The 24888-nt window shown below is 37.5% G+C and overlaps 1 protein-coding gene across 10 annotated transcripts in view; it reads left to right on the top strand.

Annotated features, from left to right (window-relative positions):
• Window positions 1–24412, top strand: part of fcho2 (FCH and mu domain containing endocytic adaptor 2) — a 180751-nt gene extending 156339 nt beyond the window's left edge. For all 10 annotated transcript variants that reach the window (XM_061908075.1, XM_061908077.1, XM_061908078.1 and 7 more), the window contains 5 exons: window positions 5894–6026; window positions 13981–14180; window positions 14250–14314; window positions 14384–14548; window positions 23367–24412. In XM_061908075.1, coding sequence (XP_061764059.1) covers window positions 5894–6026; window positions 13981–14180; window positions 14250–14314; window positions 14384–14548; window positions 23367–23389 — 586 coding nt within the window. In that variant the 3' untranslated portion in view covers window positions 23390–24412. The remainder of the gene's footprint in view (window positions 1–5893; window positions 6027–13980; window positions 14181–14249; window positions 14315–14383; window positions 14549–23366) is intronic.
• The last annotated feature ends 476 nt before the right edge of the window (window positions 24413–24888 follow it).

The following is a 24888-nucleotide window of genomic DNA, read 5'->3' as shown; positions in this document are numbered from 1 at the left end:
TAGGGATGTCCGATAATGGCTTTTTTGCCAATATTCCGATATTGTCCAACTCTTAATTACCAATACCGATATATACAGTCATGGCATTAACACATTATTATGTTTAATTTTGTTGTGATACCCGCTGGATGCATTAAACCAGTGGTTCTCAAATGGGGGTACGCGTACCCCAGGGGGTACTTGAAGGCATGCCAAGGAGTACGTGAGATTTTTAAAAAAATAGCAACAATTCAAAAATCCTTTATAAATATATTTATTGAATAATACTTCAACAAAATATGAATGTAAGTTCATAAACTGTGAAAAGAAATGCAACAATTCAATATTCAGTGTTGACAGCTAGATTTTTTTTGTGGACATGTTCCATAAATATTGTTAAAGATTTCTTTTTTTGTAAAGAAATGTTTAGAATGAAGTTCATGAATCCAGATGGATCTCGATGACAATCCCCAAAGAGGGCACTTTAAGTTGATGATTACTTCTATGTGTGGAAATCTTTATTTATAATTGAATCACTTTTTTATTTTTCAACAAGTTTTTAGTTATTTTATATCTTTTTATCCAAATAGTTCAAGATTGACCACTAGAAATGAGCAATATTTTGCACTTGTGTACAATTTAATAAATCAGAAACTGATGACATAGTGCTGTATTTTACTTCTTTATCTCTTTTTTTTTTTAAACCAAAAATTACTTTGCCCTGATTAGGGGGTACTTGACTTAAAAAAATGTTCACAGGGGGTACATCACTGAAAAAAGGTTGAGAACCACTCAAAGTAAAAAGGTTTTCCAAAATAAATCAACTCAAGTTATGGAAAAAAATGCCAACGTGGCACTGCCATATTTATTATTGAAGTCACAAAGCGCCTTATTTTTATTTAACATGCCTCAAAAGGAATTTGGGACATGCTCTCCCTGAGAGAGCATGAGGAGGTTTAGGTGAGCGGGGTTGAGGGGGGATGGGGGGTGTATATTGTAGCGTCCCGGAAGAGTTAGTCCTGCAAGGGGTTCTGGGTATTTGTTCTGTTGTGTTACGGTGCGGATGTTCTCCCGAAATGTGTTTGTCAATCTTGTTTGGTGTGGGTTCACAGTGTGGCGCATATTTGTAACAGTGTTTAAGTTGTTTATACGGCCACCCTCAGTGTGACCTGTATGGTTGTTGTTGACCAAGTATGCATGCATTCACTTCTCTGTGTGTGTGTGTGTGTGTGTGTGTGTGTGTGTGTGTGTGTGTGTGTGTGTGTGTGTGTGTGTGTGTGTGTGTGTGTGTGTGTGTGTGTGTGTGTGTGTGTGTGTGTGTGTGTGTGTGTGTGTGTGTGTGTGTGTGTGTGAAAGCCGTAGATATTATGTGACTGGGCCGGCACGCAAAGGCAGTGCCTTTATTATTGGCGCCCTGTACTTCTCCCTACGTCCGTGTACACAGCGGCGTTTTAAAAAGTCATAAATTTTACTTTTTGAATCCGATACCGATAATTTCCGATATTGCATTATAAAGCTTTTATCGGCCGATAATATCGGCAGTCCGATATTATCGGACATGGCTACATTTCATCTATTTTTGAAAATTATGGATCATTATAGAATCTGGATGAATAAGAAATGCGATTCTGATGTGAATAGATTTTTTTTGTGTACCCTTAAAAGCTACAGTAGATATGGCTGCTGGATGCTGATCACTCATGATATTTTGAAAGCAGCTTTACTAAATCCTTGTTTATCGCTGGTAATTGATTCTGGCCCTGACCATGGTGGGAATTATTAATTCTAATTCAAATATTTTCATAGCGAAATCATTAAAAAACAACTAATAAATACAGTTTTTACCAATATGAGAGCCCTCTGCACGTGAAATAACACTATAATGGTCACCTTTACTCTCCTTTAATGCAGTGGTTCTAAATATTTTTAAAATCGGGGCCACAACAATCAGTGTCCAAGGGTGGTCCTGGCTAGATTCAAAGTTTGGGCGTACCATCCTTTGGCCTCCCCGAATGCCCCCACCCAGGGACGTGCACATAATTATAGAGGGGCAGGGGCTCAAAGTCAGAAAAGAGCAGGACATTTTTTTTGGTCCTTTACACAATATGGAAATTGATGTAAAATTCAATTTGCTAATAGGAAGCTAACTACTTAGCTGTGTGTCCTTTGTAGGTTAAAACTGATTGCCATTTCTTTTGCGTCAACAAATTATTGTCATAATGAGTTAGTTCACATTATCATAGGCTTGGAAGACATGAAAAGCAACAAAACACTGGTTTATTATTAGGATATTTATTGTCAAAGATAAGCACTTTAATATTGAACATTGAACTTTGAAAAAAAAAAACACAAAAATAAATACCCAAAAGGAAAAACTTCAATGTGAAAATCTGTCCTTCTTCCCTTAACTTGATGAAAACACCATCAAGTTGTGACTTATGGTCTTTCTCACTTAATGCTCAGACTAAACAACTGAAACGCAATACAGGGCCAAAAATATGGACCAGGGGCCAGTAGAGGGCTGTAAAATGGAGGCCACCCATACCCAAATATGCTCCTCAATGTAAATTCAGGGCTTCCATGAAAGGCTGTGAAATCAGTGCACAATCAGGAGCCAAGCCTTTTGGGGGCCTTAAAGCAGCAACCTTCTGTGGGCCATGTCCCTGTAGATGTTGATCACATCATTGTGATTTATGACTACGTCTTTTTCAATGGAGAGGAGAAGGAGATCAGCTGTAAACACAGTGCATTTTATTTTGAAAATTAACTCAGTGTTTTATTTTGTCTTTTGTACACTACTTCCTAAGGGTGTGGGGAAAAATCGATTCGAATACAAATCGAATTGTTTATGTTGTGCGATTCAGAATCAATTCTAATTTTTTAAAAATCAAATTTTTTTTTATTTAAAAAAAAATATACATATATTTTTTTCTCCAAATCAATCCAACAAACCACTACACAGCAATACCATAACAATGCAATCCAATTCCAAAACCAAACCTGACCCAGCAACACTCAGAACTGCAATAAACAGAGCAATTGATAGGAGACACAAACACGACACAGAACAAACCAAAAGTATTGAAACTAAAATTAATATCATCAACAGTATCAATATTAGTTATAATTTCAGCATAGCAGTGATTAAAAATCCCTCACTGACATTATCATTAGACATTTATAAAAATTAAAAAAAAGTGTCACAGTGGCTTACACTTGCATCGCATCTCATAAGCTTGACAACACACTGTGTCCAATGTTTTCACAAAGATAAAATAAGTCATATTTTTTGGTTTGTTTAATAGTTAAAACAAATTTACATTATTGCAATCAGTTGATAAAACATTGTCCTTTACAATTATAAAAGCTTTTTACAAAAATCTACTACTCTGCTAGCATGTCAGCAGACTGGGGTAGATCCTGCTGAAATCCTATGTATTGAATGAATACAGAATCCTTTTAAATCGGGAAAAAAAATTGTTTTTGAATCAAAAAAATCGATATCTTATCGAATCGCGACCCCAAGAATCGATGTTGAATCGAATCGTGGGACACCCAAAGATTCACAGCCCTACTACGATCCGCTCTACTCTGTGCGAAGATGATGTGCCGTGCTCCGACGTCCGGCAAATACAGAAGCTGACACAGTGAATAATGGAATAATACAGCGTTTTTCTGAAATATGACCCATATAAGGTGCTGGATAAGTGGACGGCGACTAGACCATAACTCACAGGTTCAAGTTGCTCCACTGTCACGTCTCCTCAGGGGCGGAGGTGGCTCTCTCTCCTCTCACTTACTCAGTCACTCGCCCTCTCTCTCTCTCTCTCTCTGGCGGAAGCGGCAGGCTCAAACAACCCAGTATTACAAGAAAACGTGGAGTTTTGGTACCGCTGTTTTTTTTTTACATCCCTGACAGGAATTTATTAATGTTGTTTAAAGAAAAAAGAAAAAACACACACACATTCAGAGGGCACTTTTTAAGACGAGGCAAAAAAGGACAGGGGCTCAAGCACCCATAAGGCCCTATGTGTGCACGTGATCTATTTACACGTCTGTTAAAATGTAATAATTACTTATACTTCTTTTGTTCGGATATTTTACATGATTTTTTGGTGATGCTACAAATTCAGGCATTCATCCAATATGTAATATAAGTAGTTACAGGATCATACTTAAAGTTCTCCTGTATTTCCAAAGTTTATAAACCACAAAGAAAATGACAAAAGACTTTGTGATACTAAAAGAAATCGATGTAATCATTGTAGTATCGACTATAAATGGCTTTTGTATTTGGTATAATTACAGTCTATTTGAATACATCCATCCATTTGTTTTTTTTACCATGAATTGATTAACGTGGACCCCGACTTAAACAAGTTGAAAAACTTATTCGGGTGTTGCCATTTAGTGGTCAATTGTACGGAATATGTACTGTACTGTGCAATCGAATAATAAAAGTTTCAATCAATCAATCAATTCATTCAGGAGTGGTTGCTTGCTGTTAGCGGTTAGCTGTTGTACCCTTCAACGGTGTGTAGTGTAGCATGTTTAGCTATTCCTCGTCCTGCAGGGATGACACTTGCGAAGTCGCTAAAACACTTAAAAAACACATTAGCCGCTAGCCAGCTATGTTTTAAAGCACCGCTTGCGGTTTAGCTTCACCTTTATTGTTAGTTGAAAGCAAAATTATGTCTGTTGTCCATCTTTTGTCGCCACACTGTTTCCGCTTGTAAGTTCCCTGTGTGTGTGTTGATTCGCATGCGCCTCGGCCATATTACCAGCAATGTCACCACCATCCGCCATCAGGTCAATGAAAAAAAGCCATCAGGTCCATGAAAAAAAGATTTCAAAGGCTGTATGGTACATTTTTTAATAAGAGTCTACCGTACAATCTCCCGTCCAAAGGCAAAACCCAGTAACTCAATTTTGGTCAAAACTGAGCTGATAATAATTTTGGAGTTCCTAGGTGATATGCTTTACATTAGTGTATGCGATATTGTAATTTTTTTTCCGTAAGTAAGCTGTTAAGCGCATGGCAGGACCTAGCAACTACCACATAACCGCGTAGATACAACAGAAAAACCTAGTATCTCAAGGGACCAATCGGAGCTTCTTTGTCAGTCGCCTTATTGTCTTTAATGAGACATTTGCACGAATGGGGGCCGAAGGTCAACCTGATTATGTGATGTTATGGCACGAGGGGATATTTGGAAGATTGGCCCAGGACGTTGCAAGCACTTTCATTAAATGTATTGTTCTTGATTCTTCCCCTTGCATACTCTTTTGGGCAGATAACTGTGGAGGTGTAAATAAAAACTGGACGCTGTACACGGCTCTTGCCCGACGTGCAAACGCAGAATGGGGCCCACCCGAGATTGTGATAAAATATCTGGAGAAAGGGCACACGTTCATGAGAGCAGATTCAATCCATGGCTCAATCGGCAAGAAAATGGAAGCTCAAGAAAACATCTGCACGTTTGATGACTTTGTAGATCTTTGTAAGACAGCATCAAGATAGATTGGTTTTCCTTTGTTTTCTCAAAATCAGCTACAAGTGAGTTACTAGGTTTTTGCGTTTGGACGGGAGCAATGTGTACCTTACAATCCTATTTGGTACTTTCTCTCGCTCCAATAAACATTTGCTGTTGTTATTATCATTCTCGCTCTGATTTCATCTCCATTGCCCTTGAGACCACTTGGTGGGACTTATTGAATCAAGTGCAATCCATTATTTGGTAGCGGGTAGTACACAGCAGTCTGGTCTCCTTCCAAGCTATTGGATTTTCACGCACAAATCCAAGGAGTGGGATGAATAATTGAGCATCTGATTATTCCGTGTGTGTTTGTGTACGCTCACGCATGCATGCTTCCGTCTGTTTTTATTGTTTTTTTGTTTTTTTTATATCTCCAGCGATCTTTCCCAAAGTGACTCGGACTCGAAGGACTTCTGGTTCAACATGCAAGCACTGACATCCTACCTCAGGAAAGCCGCGGACCAGAACCCGGCGGCCTCCTACTACAATGTGGAAATTCTCAAGTACCAGGTCAGTGAATAGAATAGAATAGAATATATCTTTATTGTCATTGTACAACAAAATTGTAAGCAAAACTAATTTAGTGCAAATTCATAACACATAAAAACGTAAGAACATACAAACCCCGTTTCCATATGAGTTGGGAAATTGTGTTAGATGTAAATATAAACGGAATACAATGATTTGCAAATCCTTTTCAACCCATATTCAGTTGAATGCACTACAAAGACAAGATATTTGATGTTCAAACCGATAACCTTTTTTTTTTTTGCAAATAAACTTTAGAATTTGATGCCAGCAACATGTGACAGAGAAGTTGGGAAAGGTGGCAATAAATACGGATAAAGTTGAGGAATGCTCATCAAGCACTTATTTGGAACATCCCACAGGTGTGCAGGCTAATTGGGAACAGGTGGGTGCCATGATTGGGTATAAAAAGAGCTTCCCAAAAAATGTTCAGTCTTTCACAAGAAAAGATGGTGCGAGGTACACCCCTTTGTCCACAACTGCGTGAGCAAATAGTCAAACAGTTTAAGAACAACGTTTCTCAAAGTGCAATTGCAAGAAATTTAGGGATTTCAACATCTACGGTCCATAATGTCATCAAAAGGTTCAGAGAATCTGGAGAAATCACTCCACGTAAGCGGCATGGCCGGAAACCAACATTGAATGACCGTAACCTTCGATCCCTTAGACGCCACTGTATCAAAAACCGACATGAATCTCTAAAGGATATCACCACATGGGCTCAGGAACACTTCAGAAAACCACTGTCACTAAATACAGTTCGTCGCTACATCTGTAAGTGCAGGTTAAAGCTCTACTATGCAAAGCGAAAGCCATTTATCAACAACATCCAGAAACGCCGCCGGCTTCACTGGGCCCAAGATCATATAAGATGGACTGATGGAAAGTGGAAAAGTGTTCTTTGGTCTGATGAGTCCACATTTCAAATTGTTTTTGGAAATTTTTGACACCGCTTCCCCAAAGGGGAAGCGAACCTTCCAGACTGTTATCGACGCAAAGTTCAAAAGCCAGCATCTATGATGGTATGGGGTGCATTAGTGCCCAAGGCATGGGTAACTTACACATCTGTGAAGGCACCATTAATGCTGAAAGGTACATACAGGTTTTGAAACAACATATGCTGCCCTCTAAGTGCCGTCTTTTTCATGGACGCCCCTGCTTATTTCAGCAAGACAATGCCAAGCCACATTCAGCACGTGTTCCAACAGCGTGGCTTGGTAAAAAAAGTGCGGGTACTCTCCTGGCCCGCCTGCAGTCCAGACCTGTCTCTCATCGAAAATGTGTGGCGCATTATGAAGCGTAAAATACGACAGCGGAGACCCCGGACTGTTGAACGAGTGAAGCTCTACATAAAACAAGAATGGGAAAGAATTCCACTTTCAAAGTTTCAACAGTTAGTTTCCTCAATTCCCAAATGTTCATTGAGTGTTGTTAAAAGAAAAGGTGATGTAACACAGTGGTGAACATGCCCTTTCCCAACTACTTTGGCACGTGTTGCAGCCATGAAATTCTAAGTTAATTAATATTTGCAAAAAAAAAATTAAGTTTATGAGTTTGAACATCAAATATCTTGTCTTTGTAGTGCATTCAATTGAATATGGGTAGAAAAGGATTTGCAAATCATTGTATTCCGTTTATATTTACATCTAACACAATTTCCCAACTTATGTGGAAACTGGGTTTGTAGATAAATAGATAAAAATACATAAAATACATAAAAATACCAAGCACACCTCACATGCACAGTCATTATTGTCTTGTGTTCAGCGACACTATTGCTCTCGGGTAAAAAGTGTTCTTAAGTCTGTTAGTCCGGCATTTTATTGTCCTTTATTTCCTGCCTGAGGGCTGCAGTTCAAAAAGTTTATGTCCAGGGTGAGATGGGTCCCTTACGATGTTTTGGGCCTTTTTGAGGCACCTGACACTGTACAGAACTGTACAGTGGCGTCCCCGTGATAAACAGCTCCTTTTTTTTTTAAACTAATGTACAGATTGAAAAGCAAAATGCGGCCGTCATGAAAGGTTTTAGCATTTTTCAATAAAAAATATACAAACCATGTTAATACCAGATCAGGCGTTGACTAAGATTGTCCCCTATTTCTACTTGCAGCTTTAGTAACCCCAAGCTATGCTAGGCCCTAATTCTATAGATTATCCGATAACTGTTTTATGTTGCCGATTACAATCATCCATGAGTGAGATCGTCCGATACCAATCTGTAAATGTTTCAATTTATTTATGGTGAGTGCCATGGACAGTTGAAGTATCAAACATCACATCATTTTATGTGACCCGTGTGTCATGTCCTGGTGGTCATGTCCTGGTGATCATGTTAAGTTTGGCTATGTTCTGTTTGGTTTTTGAATTTTGTCAGTCCCTGTTTTTTCACTCCCTGCTTTGTTTCCATGACAACCCATTAGTTTTCACCGGTCCTCATGTCATGCACCTGATTCACTTGGACTCATGCACCTGTTGTCAATCACCACATCACTATTTAAGCCTGCAGTTGCCAGGCAGTCAGCCTGGCAACACCACCCTCTATACACCCTTATTATTCATGCTGATGATCCATGCTGCTCTTTTTCATGGCTCTTTTCTCATTCCAAGTAAGTTTTGTTTATACATGCCGTAGTTTGCAAGTTTTGTTTTATGTCCATAGTTCTGCCTGTGTGCGAGTTTTTTACTTTTGAGTGTTAAAATTAAAAGGTGTTATTACCTTCACGCTATGTCCGATCCAGTCGCTTCGCACCTCGGGAAAACAATCCACACCATAGTCCTAGTCTTGACACCGTGAAAGCCTGGAAATAATATGCGTCAATAAAGTACTTTATCTTTTCTTACTTAATGTATTGGCTCTTTCCGTATTGACAAAAAAAATACATTAACTGCATGTAATTGCGTATATTTCTATATGTGTAAATAATGTAACAAATATAATGTTATAGTTATTAAATATTTAAAAAAAAAAATACTCAAATATCTTCAATCAATCAATGTTTACTCATATAGCCCTAAATCACGAGTGTCTCAAAGGGCTGCACAAGCCACAACGACATCCTCGGCTCGGATCCCACATCAGGGCAAGGAAAAACTCAAACCAATGGGACAATGAGAAACCTTGGAGGGGACTGCAGATGTGGGGTGTATTTAAAGGCTAGAGTATGCAAATGAGTTCATCTTCTTGACTTATGTATGAATCTCTAATGATAATGTTTTTCTTGTTAATAATGTAATGTTAGTTACGTCTGCATGAATTTAGGTTGGAAGGTTGTAATAATCTGTAATAATGATGACTATTAGTTTTGTGTTTCCTAAAAATGTAATTAATATTGTGCTATCATACATTACAAACTTTTTGTTGAATTAAAAATACATATATTTTTGACCTATGATTTCAAAGCAAGTTATTCATCAAATTGTACATTGTAAAAATGACAATAGATTTGAAAAACAACAACACCCGGCTGCTCAGTTACCAGGAATTAGGCGTTAAAAAAACCCCCACCAGTGCCGTTTTTCCATTTATAATACCGCAAAAAACAACAACAATCATGACAGTCGCCGGAATTTTATCATAAAAACAACAAGCGTAGATTTGGCGATTTATAAATTAGCTGCTCAGTTGCCACAATGTTACCGTAAAAAAACAGTGGTGTCAGTTTTCTATTTGAAGTAATATGCTGTAAAAACAACAACAACATCAACACTAAATTCTACGATAAAATTGTGGTGACTGAGCAGTACATAAAAAAATATATAATGATCAGATGCAAAGGGGAATTGTTAAATAATATCATAAAGTGAATTGTTGTATATTAGTATTCATATATATTCACTGTTACAGATGGATAGATAGTACTTTATTGATTCCTTCAGGAGAGTTCCTTCAGGAAAATTAAAAATTTCAGCAGCAGTGTACGGAGTTGAGATCAAATTTAAAAAGTGAATAATGGGGGTATAAATGGAAACATAATAGAAAAATATTACAACAAGAATAAAAATAAAAAGCAACAATGAGAATAAAAATATAACAGTAAAATAAGAATACTGAGGGCGATGTGGCCCTCCGTTAAAACGAGTTTGACAGCCCTGGTTGAACAATATCAAAACAATATTTCAACTAGGGCTTGGCGATATGGCCTTTTATTAATATCTCGATATTTTTAAGCCGTGTCATGATACACGATATATATCTCCATGTTTTGCCTTGGCCTTGAATGAACACTTGATGCATATAATCACAGCAGTATGATGATTCTATGTGTCTACTTTAAGACATTCGTGTTCATACTGCATTAATATATGCTCATTTTAAACTTTCATGCAGAGAGGGGAACCACAATTAAGTCAATTTACCAAAACTGTATTTATTAAACAGTTACTAAGCAGTGGCACAAACATTCAAGTCATTTCCAAAACAGAAAGTGCAAGATTGTCAGAGACATTTTGAAACAAGCACTTTTGTGCATGATGTCACTACGATGACATATCCAAACAACACTAAAAGTGCACTTTTTGTACAGAATGCCACTACAGTAGTTTAAAACAAATAAAGTGCACTTTTGTGCATGATGTCACACAAGATATTTCAATAAGTGTCAAATAAAAATTAGCCGCATAATCGGAAATCAAATAGTGTATGTCCTTTGCTATGTGGTAGGTTCCTGCGGACGTTATCTCCTGTTGTTGACTAATTTTTTCATATAGTGTTGATGTGGAAATGGTATCTTTGGCATTTTGTTGGTGTGGCACCGAACGGAGATGTTGACATGCGGAGTTTCAAGCAGGTGGCTTTTTAAATGATGCTACAAATTAGCAGTAGGTGCTACTTTTTGTAGCAACGCTTCTGCCGCATTACTTTGTCGACATCTTTCTGCTTGAAGCCAAACCACCGCCAGACAATGGACCCTGTGCTGTTTTTCTTAGAAATTAATATTCCTTTATCGCAGATTCGCACCTTCTTTCTCTAGTATTACCACTCGCACCTCTCCTCTAGCATCACAGCTAATGCTACCCGTGTTGCTACCTCTCTGCTCAGCGAGGGCGTATGACGTTGCACGCGCGACAGTAAGTGACGTATGTAAGAAGGTGCGCTTGTTTTATGTCTCTGTGAGATGGAGAGACAAGAAAGAGTGAGAGACGCTTATAGTGTAATGCCCGCAGCTAAAAGCAACTGTGTGAGAACGTATACTCGAATATCACAATATAGTCATTTTCTATAGAGACAGAGATAAACCCGCGATATATCGATTATATCGATATATCGCTCAGCCCTAATTAGGGACCGATGTCCCTTTGGGACAAAGGACCCTATTGAATTTCTAGCGTTTTATTATTAAGGACCGATGTCCCTTTGGGACAGAGGACCCTATTGAATTTCTATCGTTTTATTATTATACGGCCGCCTCTTTGAGCTGTAATTTGACCCCCTTAACATGCTTCAAAACTCATCAAATTGGACACACACATCAGGACTGACGAAAATTGCGATCTAATCAAAAAAACAAACCCCAAAACTGATAATTGCGCTCTAGCAACCCCTAGGAAGAAAACACAGACAAAACTGCCTCTAACTCCCAGTAGGAATGTCAGAGACACATGAAACAAAAACCTCTATGTAGGTCTCACATAGACCTATATTTCATACACTGACAACCCCCAGCTAAAATCAACAGGAAGTTTTCAATTCCCCCTGCGATACAAAAGTTGGGTAAAAAATTTAGTTTTTTTCAAACATGATCTCCGACGAGGCCGTTTGTCGTCTAGGCTTCAAATTAGCACAGGAAAGAGATTGAACCCTTCTGATTAAAAATTGATGAAATAGTTCATAACGAATCTAAGAGACTGACGTATAATACATGTGTATACAACTTTTTGTCTGTGTAATAATCCATCCATCCATCTTCTACCGCTTATCCGGGCTTGGGTCGCGGGGGCAGCAGCCCAATCAGGGAAGCCCAGACTTCCCTCTCCTCAGCCACATCCGTCAGATCTTCGCGGGGGATCCCGAGGCGCTCCCAGGCCTGCTGAGAGACATAGTCTCTTCAGCGTGTCCTTGGTCTTTCTCGTGGTCTCCTACCGGTGGTACATATCCTGAACACCTCAACAGCAAGGCGTCCTTATAAAATGCCCTAGCCACTTTACAACTGTTATTACTATGATACTGATGTATAATACATGTGTACAGTATTTCCTTGAATTGCCGTTGGGGCGCTAATTAATTAAAAACCTCTTCTCACTCCGGCGCTTACCAAAGGCATGCGGTTAATTTAGGTTTGCGCTTAAAAATTTGAGTGTGATGTAAGGATACCATCGTGAAAAGCACATTTAATAAAAAAAAACTTTATTATGGTCTTACCTTTACTTATAAATGAAGTCCATGCGCAGCTCCTTCTGATCAAAAGCATCGATAACTTGTTTATAGAAGTCTTCCTTATCTTTCTTCAGTTTTAAAAGTCTCTCTGTCTCGATTGAGATCTTCCTTTATTACCTCCTGCTTTGATTGAAAGTCCAGTTTAGAAAACTGTTTTATTTTAGATATGTAATCCTCCATGTTAAAAGTGCAAGCGAGAGGAAAAAACAAACGATCGCTGCTCATCCTTGCTGCTTGTTGTCACTTCTTCTGCAGCCGAGTAGTCGCAAAAAGGATCACTAGCGCCCTCTACCAGCAGGAGGCGGGAGTCATTTAATGACTCATATTTGACACACGCAGCTACGGTATATTAATAAAACATAGCTGCTTACTGTTCTTTTTAGCATTTTTACTAGCTTGGACCTTAAATCCTACTGAATAGCTCTTAATCTTCTTCCCTTCAAGCAATTTCAAATTATTGAAATCAGCCTCCTCCATTTTGAAAATGATGAAGGATGAAGTGTCACTCGTGACGTGACGAGTTTGACCCGGCGGAAATTCTAGGCATATGCTAATTATTTTGCGAAACGACATGCACTAATAAAAATAATAATTTGCGAAACGAGTTTGACCCGGCAGTAATTCCAGGCAGGCGCAATTCAAGGAAATACAGTATACAACTTTTTCTCCGTGTAATAATCCATCCATCCATCCATCTTCTACTGCTTTTCCGGGCTTGGGTCGCGGGGGCAGCAGCCCAATCGGTCCCGTTCATCGCTGCTTGCAGCTTTAATTTCAACTAGTTTTCATTCTCATTTATTACAAACACTGACTGGAATAAATGTCAACATTGCAACTTTTTCTTGTTACATATCACCTCTGCCCGGATCATATTATGATTAGATTTTTAAGTCTTTTTGTGTTTTCTGTTGGTTTTGGACTCCTTCGGTTCCTGTTTGTGCACTTCTCAGTTGGTTACCATAGTTACGTATTATTTTCACCTGCCGCTTGTTCCGGATGCACACCTGTTTTGTAATCACTGTCATTATTTAAGCCTGCCTTCTCCCGTCAGTCTTTCTGGTTTCCTAGTTTGTCTTCGCACAAGTAATGATAGATGTTATGTTTCCTGCTCGCTACCTGCTAGCTTCCACGCTAGGCTCTTCATTTTTTTAGCTCCCATGCTAGCTCTTTTGGTTTGCCTTCTGTGCTTTGAGCAAGTTTTTCTTTGTTAAGGTCTGATTTATTTTGAAATAAATCATTTGTTCTTACCTTCACGCTGTGTTTGAGGCTCGTCAGCATTCCTGGGAGAACGAATCCTCACCACGATGGGAGCAACTCGTTACACTGTATGCGCTTTTATTCCACTTTTTTATGTTTTATTTTTATTTTTTTGATTTAGCTGTGGGTTACAACTGGCCCTGGGGCCACACTTTATACACCTCTGTATTAAACTGAACTCATGTGATGTTCCAATGGTTCCGACTAAGATTTTAGCAATTTCGTCTTTTGTGTGTCCACCAATCAACGCACTGCACTGCGTCTAGCTCCGCCCATTCACCGTCCATCCTGTGCGGTTGCGTTCAGGTGCAGTCTGACGGCATCCACTCCACGCCGCTCAACCTGGCCGTGTACTGGAAGTGTTCCCCGAGCACCACGGACCTGCGGGTGGACTACCGCTACAACCCGGACTCCATGGCGTCGCCGGGGCCGCTCAGCAACCTGCAGATCTTGGTGCCGGTCGACGGCGGCGTCACCAGCATGCAGTCCCTGCCCAGCGCCCTCTGGTGGGCTGCGCGCCCACCGTCGTCTGTTGTTGATTGACAAATACACTAACACATCCTTTGTCTTTGTAGGAACGGCGAGCAGAATAAATGTCTGTGGAAGCTCAGCGACATTTCCGACAAGTCGGAAAACGAAGGTGACGTCTTTTTAGGAATCTTTGCCGTCGGCGGCGGTTTTGATGGCGATTGTGTGTTGTTGGCTTTAGGCGCCGGCTCTCTGAGGGCCAAGTTTGAGGTGTCCAGCGGCCCGTCCAACCCGTCCACGCTGGCGGTGCAGTTCATGAACGAGGGCAGCACGCTGTCGGGGGTGGGCATGGAGCTGCAAGGGAGCGGCTACAGGCTGTCCCTCAGCAAGAAGAGATTCGCCACAGGTAGGCGACACACACACACACACACTCACACACACACTTCACAGCTTTTAGTATCAGCACAATAGCTGCCTGTTTTTTTGTGTGTGTAAAAGGGTGATCAAACAGCATTACATAGTTGCCTTTATCGTTGCAAGTATTCATATAAGACTGTCATTCATTTGTGCTGCAATTGTTTTTGTCCAGCTATTATAATTTTTATGTTATTAACATTTTACTATCCATAACCAGCCCGCCCACACTGGCAAAATCTCCCCAAACTTGTCCCAAATCGGAACTGAAAATCTCCTATCTCTACCACACCCGACACCCTACTGCAGGGGTCACCAACCTTTTTGAAATTAAGAGCTACTTCTTGGGTATTGATTAATGCGAAGGGCTACCAGTTTGATACACACTTAAATAAATTGCCAGAAATAGCCAATTTGCTCAATTTACCTTTAATAAATAAATATATATATATATTTAAAAAATGGGTATTTCTGTCTGTCATTCCATCGTACATTTTTTTTCCTTTTACGGAAGGTTTTTTGTAGAGAATAAATGATGAAAAAAACACTTAATTGAACGATTTAAAAGAGGATAAAACACGAAAAAAATAAAATAAAAATTTTGAAACATAGTTTATCTTCAATTTCGACTCTTTAAAAGTCAAAATTCAACCGAAAGAAATGAAGAGAAAAACTAGCTAATTCAATTTTTTTTTGAAAACATTAAAAAAATAATTTATGGAACATCATTAGTAATTTTTCCAAATTAAGATTAATTTTAGAATTTTGATGACATCTTTTAAATGGGTTAAAATCCAATCTGCACTTTGTTGGAATATATAACAAATTGGACCAAGCTATATGTCTAACAATGACAAATCATTATTTCTTCTAGATTTTCCAAAATAGAATTTTTAAAAGAAATTCAAAAGACTTTGAAATAAGATTTAAATTTGATTCTACAGATTTCCTAGATTTGCCAGAATATTTTTTTTTTAATTTTAATCATAATAAGTTTGAAGAAATATTTCACAAATATTCTTCGACGAAAAAAACAGAAGCTAAAATGAAGAATTAAATTAAAATGTATTTATTATTTTTTACAATAAAAAAATAATAATTGAACATTGATTTAAATTGTCAGGAAAGAAGAGGGAGGCATTTAAAAGGTAAAAAGGTATATGTGTTTAAAAATCCTAAAATAATTTTTAAGGTTTTATTTTTTCTCTAAAATTGTCTTTCTGAAAGTTATAAGAAGCAAGGTAAAAAAATAAATGAATTTATTTAAACAAGTGAGGACCAAGTCTTGATTTACAAATTCTATTTGAGTTTTGTCTGTCTTAGAATCAAAAATGTCGAGCAAACCGAGACCAGCTTGCTAGTAAATAAATACAATTTAAAAAATAGAGGCAGCTCACTGGTAAGTGCTGTTATTTTAGCTATTTTTAGAACAGACCAGCGGGCTACTCATCTGGTCCTTACGGGCTACCTGGTGCCCGCGGGCACTACGTTGGTGACCCCTGCCCTACTGATATACGTATTTCTCTACCACACACGACGCCCTACTACCATACATAATACTCTACTACACATGACACCCTACTTCTATACATGTTACTCTACTCCTATACGTATTACTCTACCACACACGACGCCCTACTACCATACATAATACTCTACTACACATGACACCCTACTACTATACATATTACTCTACCACAGTGGTTCTCAACCTATTTTCAGTGATGTACCCCCTGTGAATTTTTTTTTACATTTAAGTACCCCCTAATCAGAGTAAAGCATTTTTGGTTGAAAAAAAAGAGATAAAGAAGTAAAATACAGCACAACGTCATCAGTTTCTGATTTATTAAATTTTTTAACAGTACAAAATATTGCTCATTTGTAGTGGTCTTTCTTGAACTATTTGGAAAAAAAGATATAAAAATAACTAAAAACTTGTTGAAAAATAAACAGGTGATTCAATTATAAATAAAGATTTCTACACATAGAATTAATCATCAACTTAAAGTGCCCTCTTTGGGGATTGTAATAGAGATCCATCTGGATTCATGAACTTATTTGTAAACATTTCTTTACAAAAAAATGTATCTTTAACATCAATATTTATGGAACATGTCCACAAAAAATCTAGCTGTCAACACTGAATATTGCATTGTTGTATTTCTTTTCACAGTTTATGAACTTACATTCATATTTTGTTAAAGTATTATTCAATAAATATATTTATAAAGGATTCTTAAATTGTTGCTATTTTTAGAATATTTTCAAAAAATCTCACGTACCCCTTGGCATACCTTCAAGTACCCCCAGGGGTACGTGTACCCCCATTTGAGAACCACTGCTCTATCACACACGATATCCCTACTACTATATATATTACTCTACTACATATTCAACACCATATTACTCTGACACACAACACCCTACTACTATACACATTACTCTACTACATATTCAACACCCTATTACTATACATATTACTCTGACACACAACACCCTACTACTATACACATTACTCTACGACATACGACACCCTACTTCCATACATTTTACTCTACTACTATAGGTATTTCTCTACCACACACAACACCCTACTACTATACATAATACTGTAATACACCCAACACCCTACTACTATACATATTACTCTACCACACACAACACCCTACTAATATACATATTACTCCACTACACACGACACCCTACTACTTTACGTAATACTCTACTACACATGACACCCTACTACTATACATTTTACTATACTACTATACTTATTACTCTACCACACGCAACACCCTACTACTATACATATAACTCTACTATATACGACACCCTACTACTATACATAATACTCTACGACAAACGACACCCTACTATTATACATTTTACTAGACGTATTACTCTACCACACATGACACCCTACTACTATACATATTACTCTACTATTCACGACACCTTTCTACTATACATATTACTCTTCTATACATGACACCCTACTACTATACATATTACTCTACTACACACGACACCCTACTACTATACGTATTACTCTACCACACACGACACCCTAATACTATACATATTACTCTACCACACACGACACCCTACTACTATACATATTACTCTACGACAAACGACACCCTACTACTATACATTTTACTATACTACTATACTTATTACTCTACCACACATGACACCCTACTACTATACATATTACTCTACTATTCACGACACCTTACTACTGTACATATTACTCTTCTATACATGACACCCTACTACTATACATATTACTCTACTACACACGACACCCTACTACTATACATATTACTCTACTATACACAACACCCTACTACTATACATATTACTATACTACCATACTTATTACTCTACCACACACAACACCCTACTACTATACATCTTACTATACTACTATACATATTACTCTACCACACACGACGCCCTATTACTATACATATAACTCTACTATATACGACACCCTACTACTATACATATTACTCTACCACACACTGCACCCTACTACTATACATATTACTGTACGATAAACGACACCCTACTACTATACATTTTACTATACTACTATACCTATTACTCTACCACACAAGACACCCTACTACTATATGTATTGCTCTACTACACACGACACCCTACTACTATACATAATACTCTACTACACACGACACCCTACTACTATACATAATACTGTACTACACATGACACCCTACTACTATACATTTTACTCTACTACTATACGTATTACTCTACTACACACGACACCCTACTACAACACATAATACTCTACTACACACGACACCCTACTACTATACATAATACTCTACTACACATGACACCCTACTACTATACATTTTACTCTACTACTATACGTATTACTCTACTACACACGACACCCTACTACTATACTTATTACTCTACCACACATGACACCCTACTACTATACATTTTACTATACTACTATACTTATTACTCTACCACACGCAACACCCTACTACTATACATATAACTCTACTATATACGACACCCTACTACTATACATATTACTCTACGACAAACGACACCCTACTACTATACATTTTACTATACGTATTACTCTAGCACACATGACACCCTACTACTATACATATTACTCTACTATTCACGACACCTTTCTACTATACATATTACTCTTCTATACATGACACCCTACTACTATACATATTACTCTACTACACACGACACCCTACTACTATACGTATTACTCTACCTCACACGACACCCTAATACTATACATATTACTCTATGACAAACGACACCCTACTACTATACATTTTACTATACTACTATACTTATTACTCTACCACACATGACACCCTACTACTATACATATTACTCTACTATTCACGACACCTTACTACTGTACATATTACTCTTCTATACATGACACCCTACTACTATACATATTACTCTACTACACACAACACCCTACTACTATACATATTACTCTACTATACACAACACCCTACTACTATACATATTACTCTATGAAAAACGACACCCTACTACTATACATCTTACTATAATTCCATACTTATTACTCTACCACACACAACACCCTACTACTATACATCTTACTATACTACTATACCTATTACTCTACCACACATGACACACTACTACTATACATATTACTCTACGTTAAACGACACTCTACTACTATACATTTTACTATACTACTATACTTATTACTCTACCACACATGACACCCTACTACTATACATATTACTCTACTATTCACGACACCTTACTACTGTACATATTACTCTTCTATACATGACACCCTACTACTATACATATTACTCTACTACACACAACACCCTACTACTATACATATTACTCTACTATACACAACACCCTACTACTATACATATTACTCTATGACAAACGACACCCTACTACTATACATCTTACTATAATTCCATACCTATTACTCTACCACACACAACGCCCTACTACTATACATATAACTCTACTATATACGACACCCTACTACTATACATATTACTCTACCACACACGACACCCTACTACTATACATATTACTCTACGATAAACGACACCCTACTACTATACATTTTACTATACTACTATACTTATTACTCTACCACACATGACACCCTACTACTATACCTATTACTCTCCCACACAAGACACCCTACTACTATATGTATTGCTCTACTACACACGACACCCTATTACTATACATCTTACTCTGACACATGACACCCTGCTACTATACACATTACTCTACTACACACAACACCCTACTACTATACATTTTACTCTACTACTATACGTATTACTCTACTACACACGACACCCTACTACTATACATAATACTCTACTACACACGACACCCTACTACTATACATAATACTCTACTACACACGACACCCTACTACTATACATAATACTCTACTACACACGACACCCTACTACTATACATAATACTCTACTACACACGACACCCTACTACTATACATAATACTCTACCACACATGACACCCTACTACTATATGTACTACCCCATAGCATAAAAACTAAAAAAGTTAGACAAAGTTTGGGGAGATTTTGACAAGGTTATGAATAAATGCCATGTTAATAACATAAACTGTAAAACTTTAATAACATAAAAACTATAATAGACAAAAACTTTTGCATAACAAACACAGCAATAACAAAAGGGACTAGCTGGATGACATCACGGGTCAAAAAATTTCTTTCATAGTAACTTAAAAACCGAAAGAGCACATCACAGTACTCACGTAGCACAAAATAATAGCAGCGTTATTTCCTATGATAAAAGGGGGCCAACTTCACCCAGGTGTTTGTAGGTCACGCTTAGCGAGGTCAGCAAAACATACCAAGTAATATATCTATCATATTAAAGCTGCTGATGTCATCATTTTGTCAAAATATCCAATCAAGAGGAGGCAAGTGAAAAAAACAATTGAGTCCAATTATGTATATTCACAAAGTAATTTTCAATGAGTCTGTTTTTTATGTTCACATTCAAAGAAATGAAAAGACAATTGATGCCGCTATCTGCGGGGAAGACATGTACTGAAGCTATGACATCAGCAGAGGGCGTCGTCTCACAGGTCAATGAATCAACATTTTCTAGCAGGAAGATGTGTTGACAACATGCCTGTTATTGTTCAGGCCTAAAACTGAATTTAAAATCTCTTTAATAACTCTGAGAGTGTTTAGATAGAGCAGGGTTGTTATTATACCGGCCGGTGGCACCTTCTGAAAACACTATTACTAAAAAAGGGTGACGTAACCAAAAATTTTGGAATATTGACCTTAATGACAAAAATAAATGAAAAAGGTATAATATTGTACTGGATTTGAAAGGAAAATGTTCTTAGACAATATTTTCCGCATATGAGACGGATTTTTTAACCTGACATGTTTCGACTGTCATCTTCAGAAGGGTCACCTGACCACTGTTGCCTATCAGCTGTTCTTGTAGGCATGACCTAAACCAGGGGTTCCCAAACTACGGCCCGCCAGCTTCCAAAATCTGGCCCGCGGCAAGTCCCAAGTTAAAAAAAAAAAAAGTTATTCATTTTATTTGTTATTTTTATTTTTTAAAATCTGTCCTATCTAATCTATTTTACTCTTGTTACTCTCGGTATCCCCTAGCCCAGTGGTTCTCAACCTTTTTTCAGTGATGTGAACATTTTTTTTAAATTCAAGTACCCCCTAATCAGAGCAAAGCATTTTTGGTTGAAAAAAAGAGATAAAGAAGTAAAATACAGCACTATGTCATCAGTTTCTGATTTATTAAATTGTATAACAGTGCAAAATATTGCTCATTTGTAGTGGTGTTTCTTGAACTATTTGGAAAAAAAGATATAAAAATAACTAAAAACTTGTTGATAAATAAACAAGTGATTCAATTATCAATAAAGATTTTTACACATAGAAGTAATCATCAACTTAAAGTGCCCTCTTTGGGATTGTAATAGAGATCCATCTGGATTCATGTACTTAATTCTAAACATTTCTTCACAAAAAAAGAAATCTTTAACATCAATATTTATGGAACATGTCCACAAAAAATCTAGCTGTCAACACTGAATATTGCATTGTTGCATTTCTTTTCACAGTTTATGAACTGACATTCATATTTTGTTGAAGTATTATTCAATAAATATATTTATAAAGGATTGTTGAATTGTTGCTATTTTTAGAATATTTAAAAAAAATCTCACGTACCCCTTGGCATACCTTCAAGTACCCCCAGGGGGACGTGTACCCCCATTTGAGAACCACTGTTCTAGCCGGTCAGGCAAATTATATTGTCAAAAAATGCATTTTCTCATCGATAATGTGACATCATTAGCGACAAGTGCACGCTCGTTCAATCAATTAGTGCTTAACAAATGTGTGTATATATATATATATATATATATATATATATATATATGCAAAAAAAATGTAAAAGCCATATTACATACAGATAGTGTGTCATGAGATATACATTGAATTATGAGGACGTAAAGGAAACTAAATGAGCTCAAATTTAGCTACAAATGAGGCATAATGATGCAATGTGTACATATAGCTACCCTAAATAGCATGTTAGCATCAATTAGCTTGCAGTCAAGCAGGGACCAAATATGCCCGATTAGCATTCCACACAAGTCAATAACATCAACAAAATTCACCTTTGTGCATTCACGCACAACTTTAAAAGTTTGGTTGACAAAATGAGACAGAAAAAGAACTGGCATAAAATAAAACACGTCCTAGAAAGTCAGAGAAAGTTGTACATGTAAACAAACCACGGTGAGTTCAAAGACAGCCAAAATGAATAGGACAAAACAGTGATCGCCAAATACTTGAATCAGTGAAGCATGTTTAATACAAACAGTATAACAATTAGGGAAGTTTGTGTCATGTTTGTCCTACAGGAACCAAATTAAAACAAAAAATATGTTTTTCTCCCCTCATCTTTTTCCATTTTTCATATATTTTAGAAAAAGCTCCAGAGAGCCACTAGGACGGCGCTAAAGAGCCACATGCGGCTCGCCGACCCCTGATATATATATATACATACATACATACATATATATACATACATACATATATATGTATGTATGTATGTATATACTATAAAAACAGTGCCACTTATTATATTTTCCTTTGTTTGTTTTTTATATTGTAGCCACATGGTGGTTAACGTTTTGGAAACTTGTGTATGTATGTATGTATGTATGTATGTATGTATGTATATATATATATATATATGCACATATATATATATATATATATATATATATATATATATATATATATATATATATATATATATATATATATATATATACATATATATATGTATGTGCATATATATATATGCACATACACAGCCAAGCCCCCGGCCAAATTGTTCTAACCCAATGCGGCCCCCGAATCAAAAAGTTTGGGGACCCCTGACCTAAACCAATCGTGTCCATGCAGTAGGAAGAGGATTCATGTGGCCCCACTCGTCACGGTTCACCTGACACATGGAACATGACAAATCGGGTCAGTAGATTACTGAATATCCTAAAACGTGTTTTTGCGGCAATTCCAACTTCGGTCGCCACGTCGAGTGACGCTTTCCATTGTTTTCAGCATTGCAAAAACGAAATCCGCCCAGGAATGCGGCCACATGAACCCCCTTCCCACGCAGATCTAGGTTGGCGAGAAAAGCAACCACAGCTGTAACCTGTCTTCTCCCCTCAGGTCGATACATGGCAGATTGCTGAAGCCACATCAAATCTTATCCTGCTTTACGGCTTAAAAAAAAAAGAAAAAAAAAAAAAATTTGCAAAGCCAAACCGGACCCGACCCCAAATAACGCCGCACTGAGTACCGAACACTGTCGAAAGCGATGGAGAAAGGTGAGCTTTGAGAGCCGCGTGTCGCCATGACGACGCCTCAGTCTGTTTTTTTTGTGTGTCAACCAACACTTTATCTCAGCGCATAAAAAGAGGCGGGGTGAAAAAACTTACATGCACTAACAAACTTCTTCTCACCTCTCTGGTGTAAATATGACCCGCTCCAATCTTTACTGCCGGCGTTTAACGCTTCTTTTGGATGGCGTGCGACAAAAGAGGACTCCTGGATGGAAAAAGAAAAGGAAACAAACAAACAAAAAAAAAAGGACCCTCAGTGCCTCCCGCTCGCATTTTCTCCTCAATCAGGGCTCTTTTTTTTCCCTCAAGCCTTTTAAAAAAAAATGTCGTCCTTACTGTAAAAAAACCCTTAAGACGCTTTCAAAAAAGTCCGGATGAACTCGTAGCTTTTTCTTAACGCCACAAAACTTGAAATTGTTTTTAACGTTTCGTGTCGACTGACATCAACGCCACGGTGGACGCCGAAGGGAAGACCGGAAGAACCGCAAAAAAAAAATGACGTCATCGCTCCGTTTGTGTCACATGACCTCTTTCTGAAAGGCGTCTCGCCGTATCGTCTTGGGCTCCGTTTCAAGCGGCGAGCCTTAAGACCCCAACGTTGTTGTGTCAGCAAGCTGGTTCTTGCTCTCCCCCAAAACAACCGGCCTCCATCTTTGCCCACTTTCTTTTCCTTCTCTACGTCTTTGTATTTAACAGATTTTTTTAAAAGGAAACAAAAAAAAATACGCTAATTTGTGTAAATGATTCTCATAATGTGTACATTTTTTTTTTTTACCAGTATCAGCCACTTTCTCTACGTGATGATTTCTCACTGTGCCTGTATGAAATGTGTAATATATGAATTATATACAAATATATGGATGACTACTTTAACAGGCTTTTGTCTCCTTTCTTTCAGCTTCTTGTGGGGTTTTTTTGCGATCGTGTTATCTTTTTGTTGTACAATTATGAGTTTTCTCCGTTTATTTTTTTTTTTGCTATCTGTTATATTTCAATAACAAACATATCTTTTTTGGTTCTTTGGATAAAATTTTATTTTTTCATTTTATTTTTTAAACATTTTTCTTTCTACTATTGTTATGATTCAGGGGTAGGGAACCTATGGCTCGCGAGCCAGATGTGGCTCTTTTGATGACTGCATCCGGCTCTCAGGTAAATCTGAGCTGACATTGCTTGAATAATTCCACTTGTAATCACAGTGTTAAAAAGAATGTTCAAAATATAAAACATTCTCGTGCATTTTTAAGCCATCCATCTGTTTTCTACCACACCTGTTCAAAAAGTTGCGTAAATGGTAAGAAGTTATTTATTTATTATTGGTTAGTGTGGGGCTTGCCCTCCTGGGGGTT

The sequence above is a fragment of the Nerophis ophidion genome, linkage group LG08 (genome assembly GCF_033978795.1).
Source record: "Nerophis ophidion isolate RoL-2023_Sa linkage group LG08, RoL_Noph_v1.0, whole genome shotgun sequence".
Classification (NCBI taxonomy): Eukaryota; Metazoa; Chordata; class Actinopteri; order Syngnathiformes; family Syngnathidae; genus Nerophis; species Nerophis ophidion.
The sequence above is the reverse complement of the archived record's forward strand: the minus strand, read 5'-3'. Positions and strand labels throughout refer to the sequence as shown.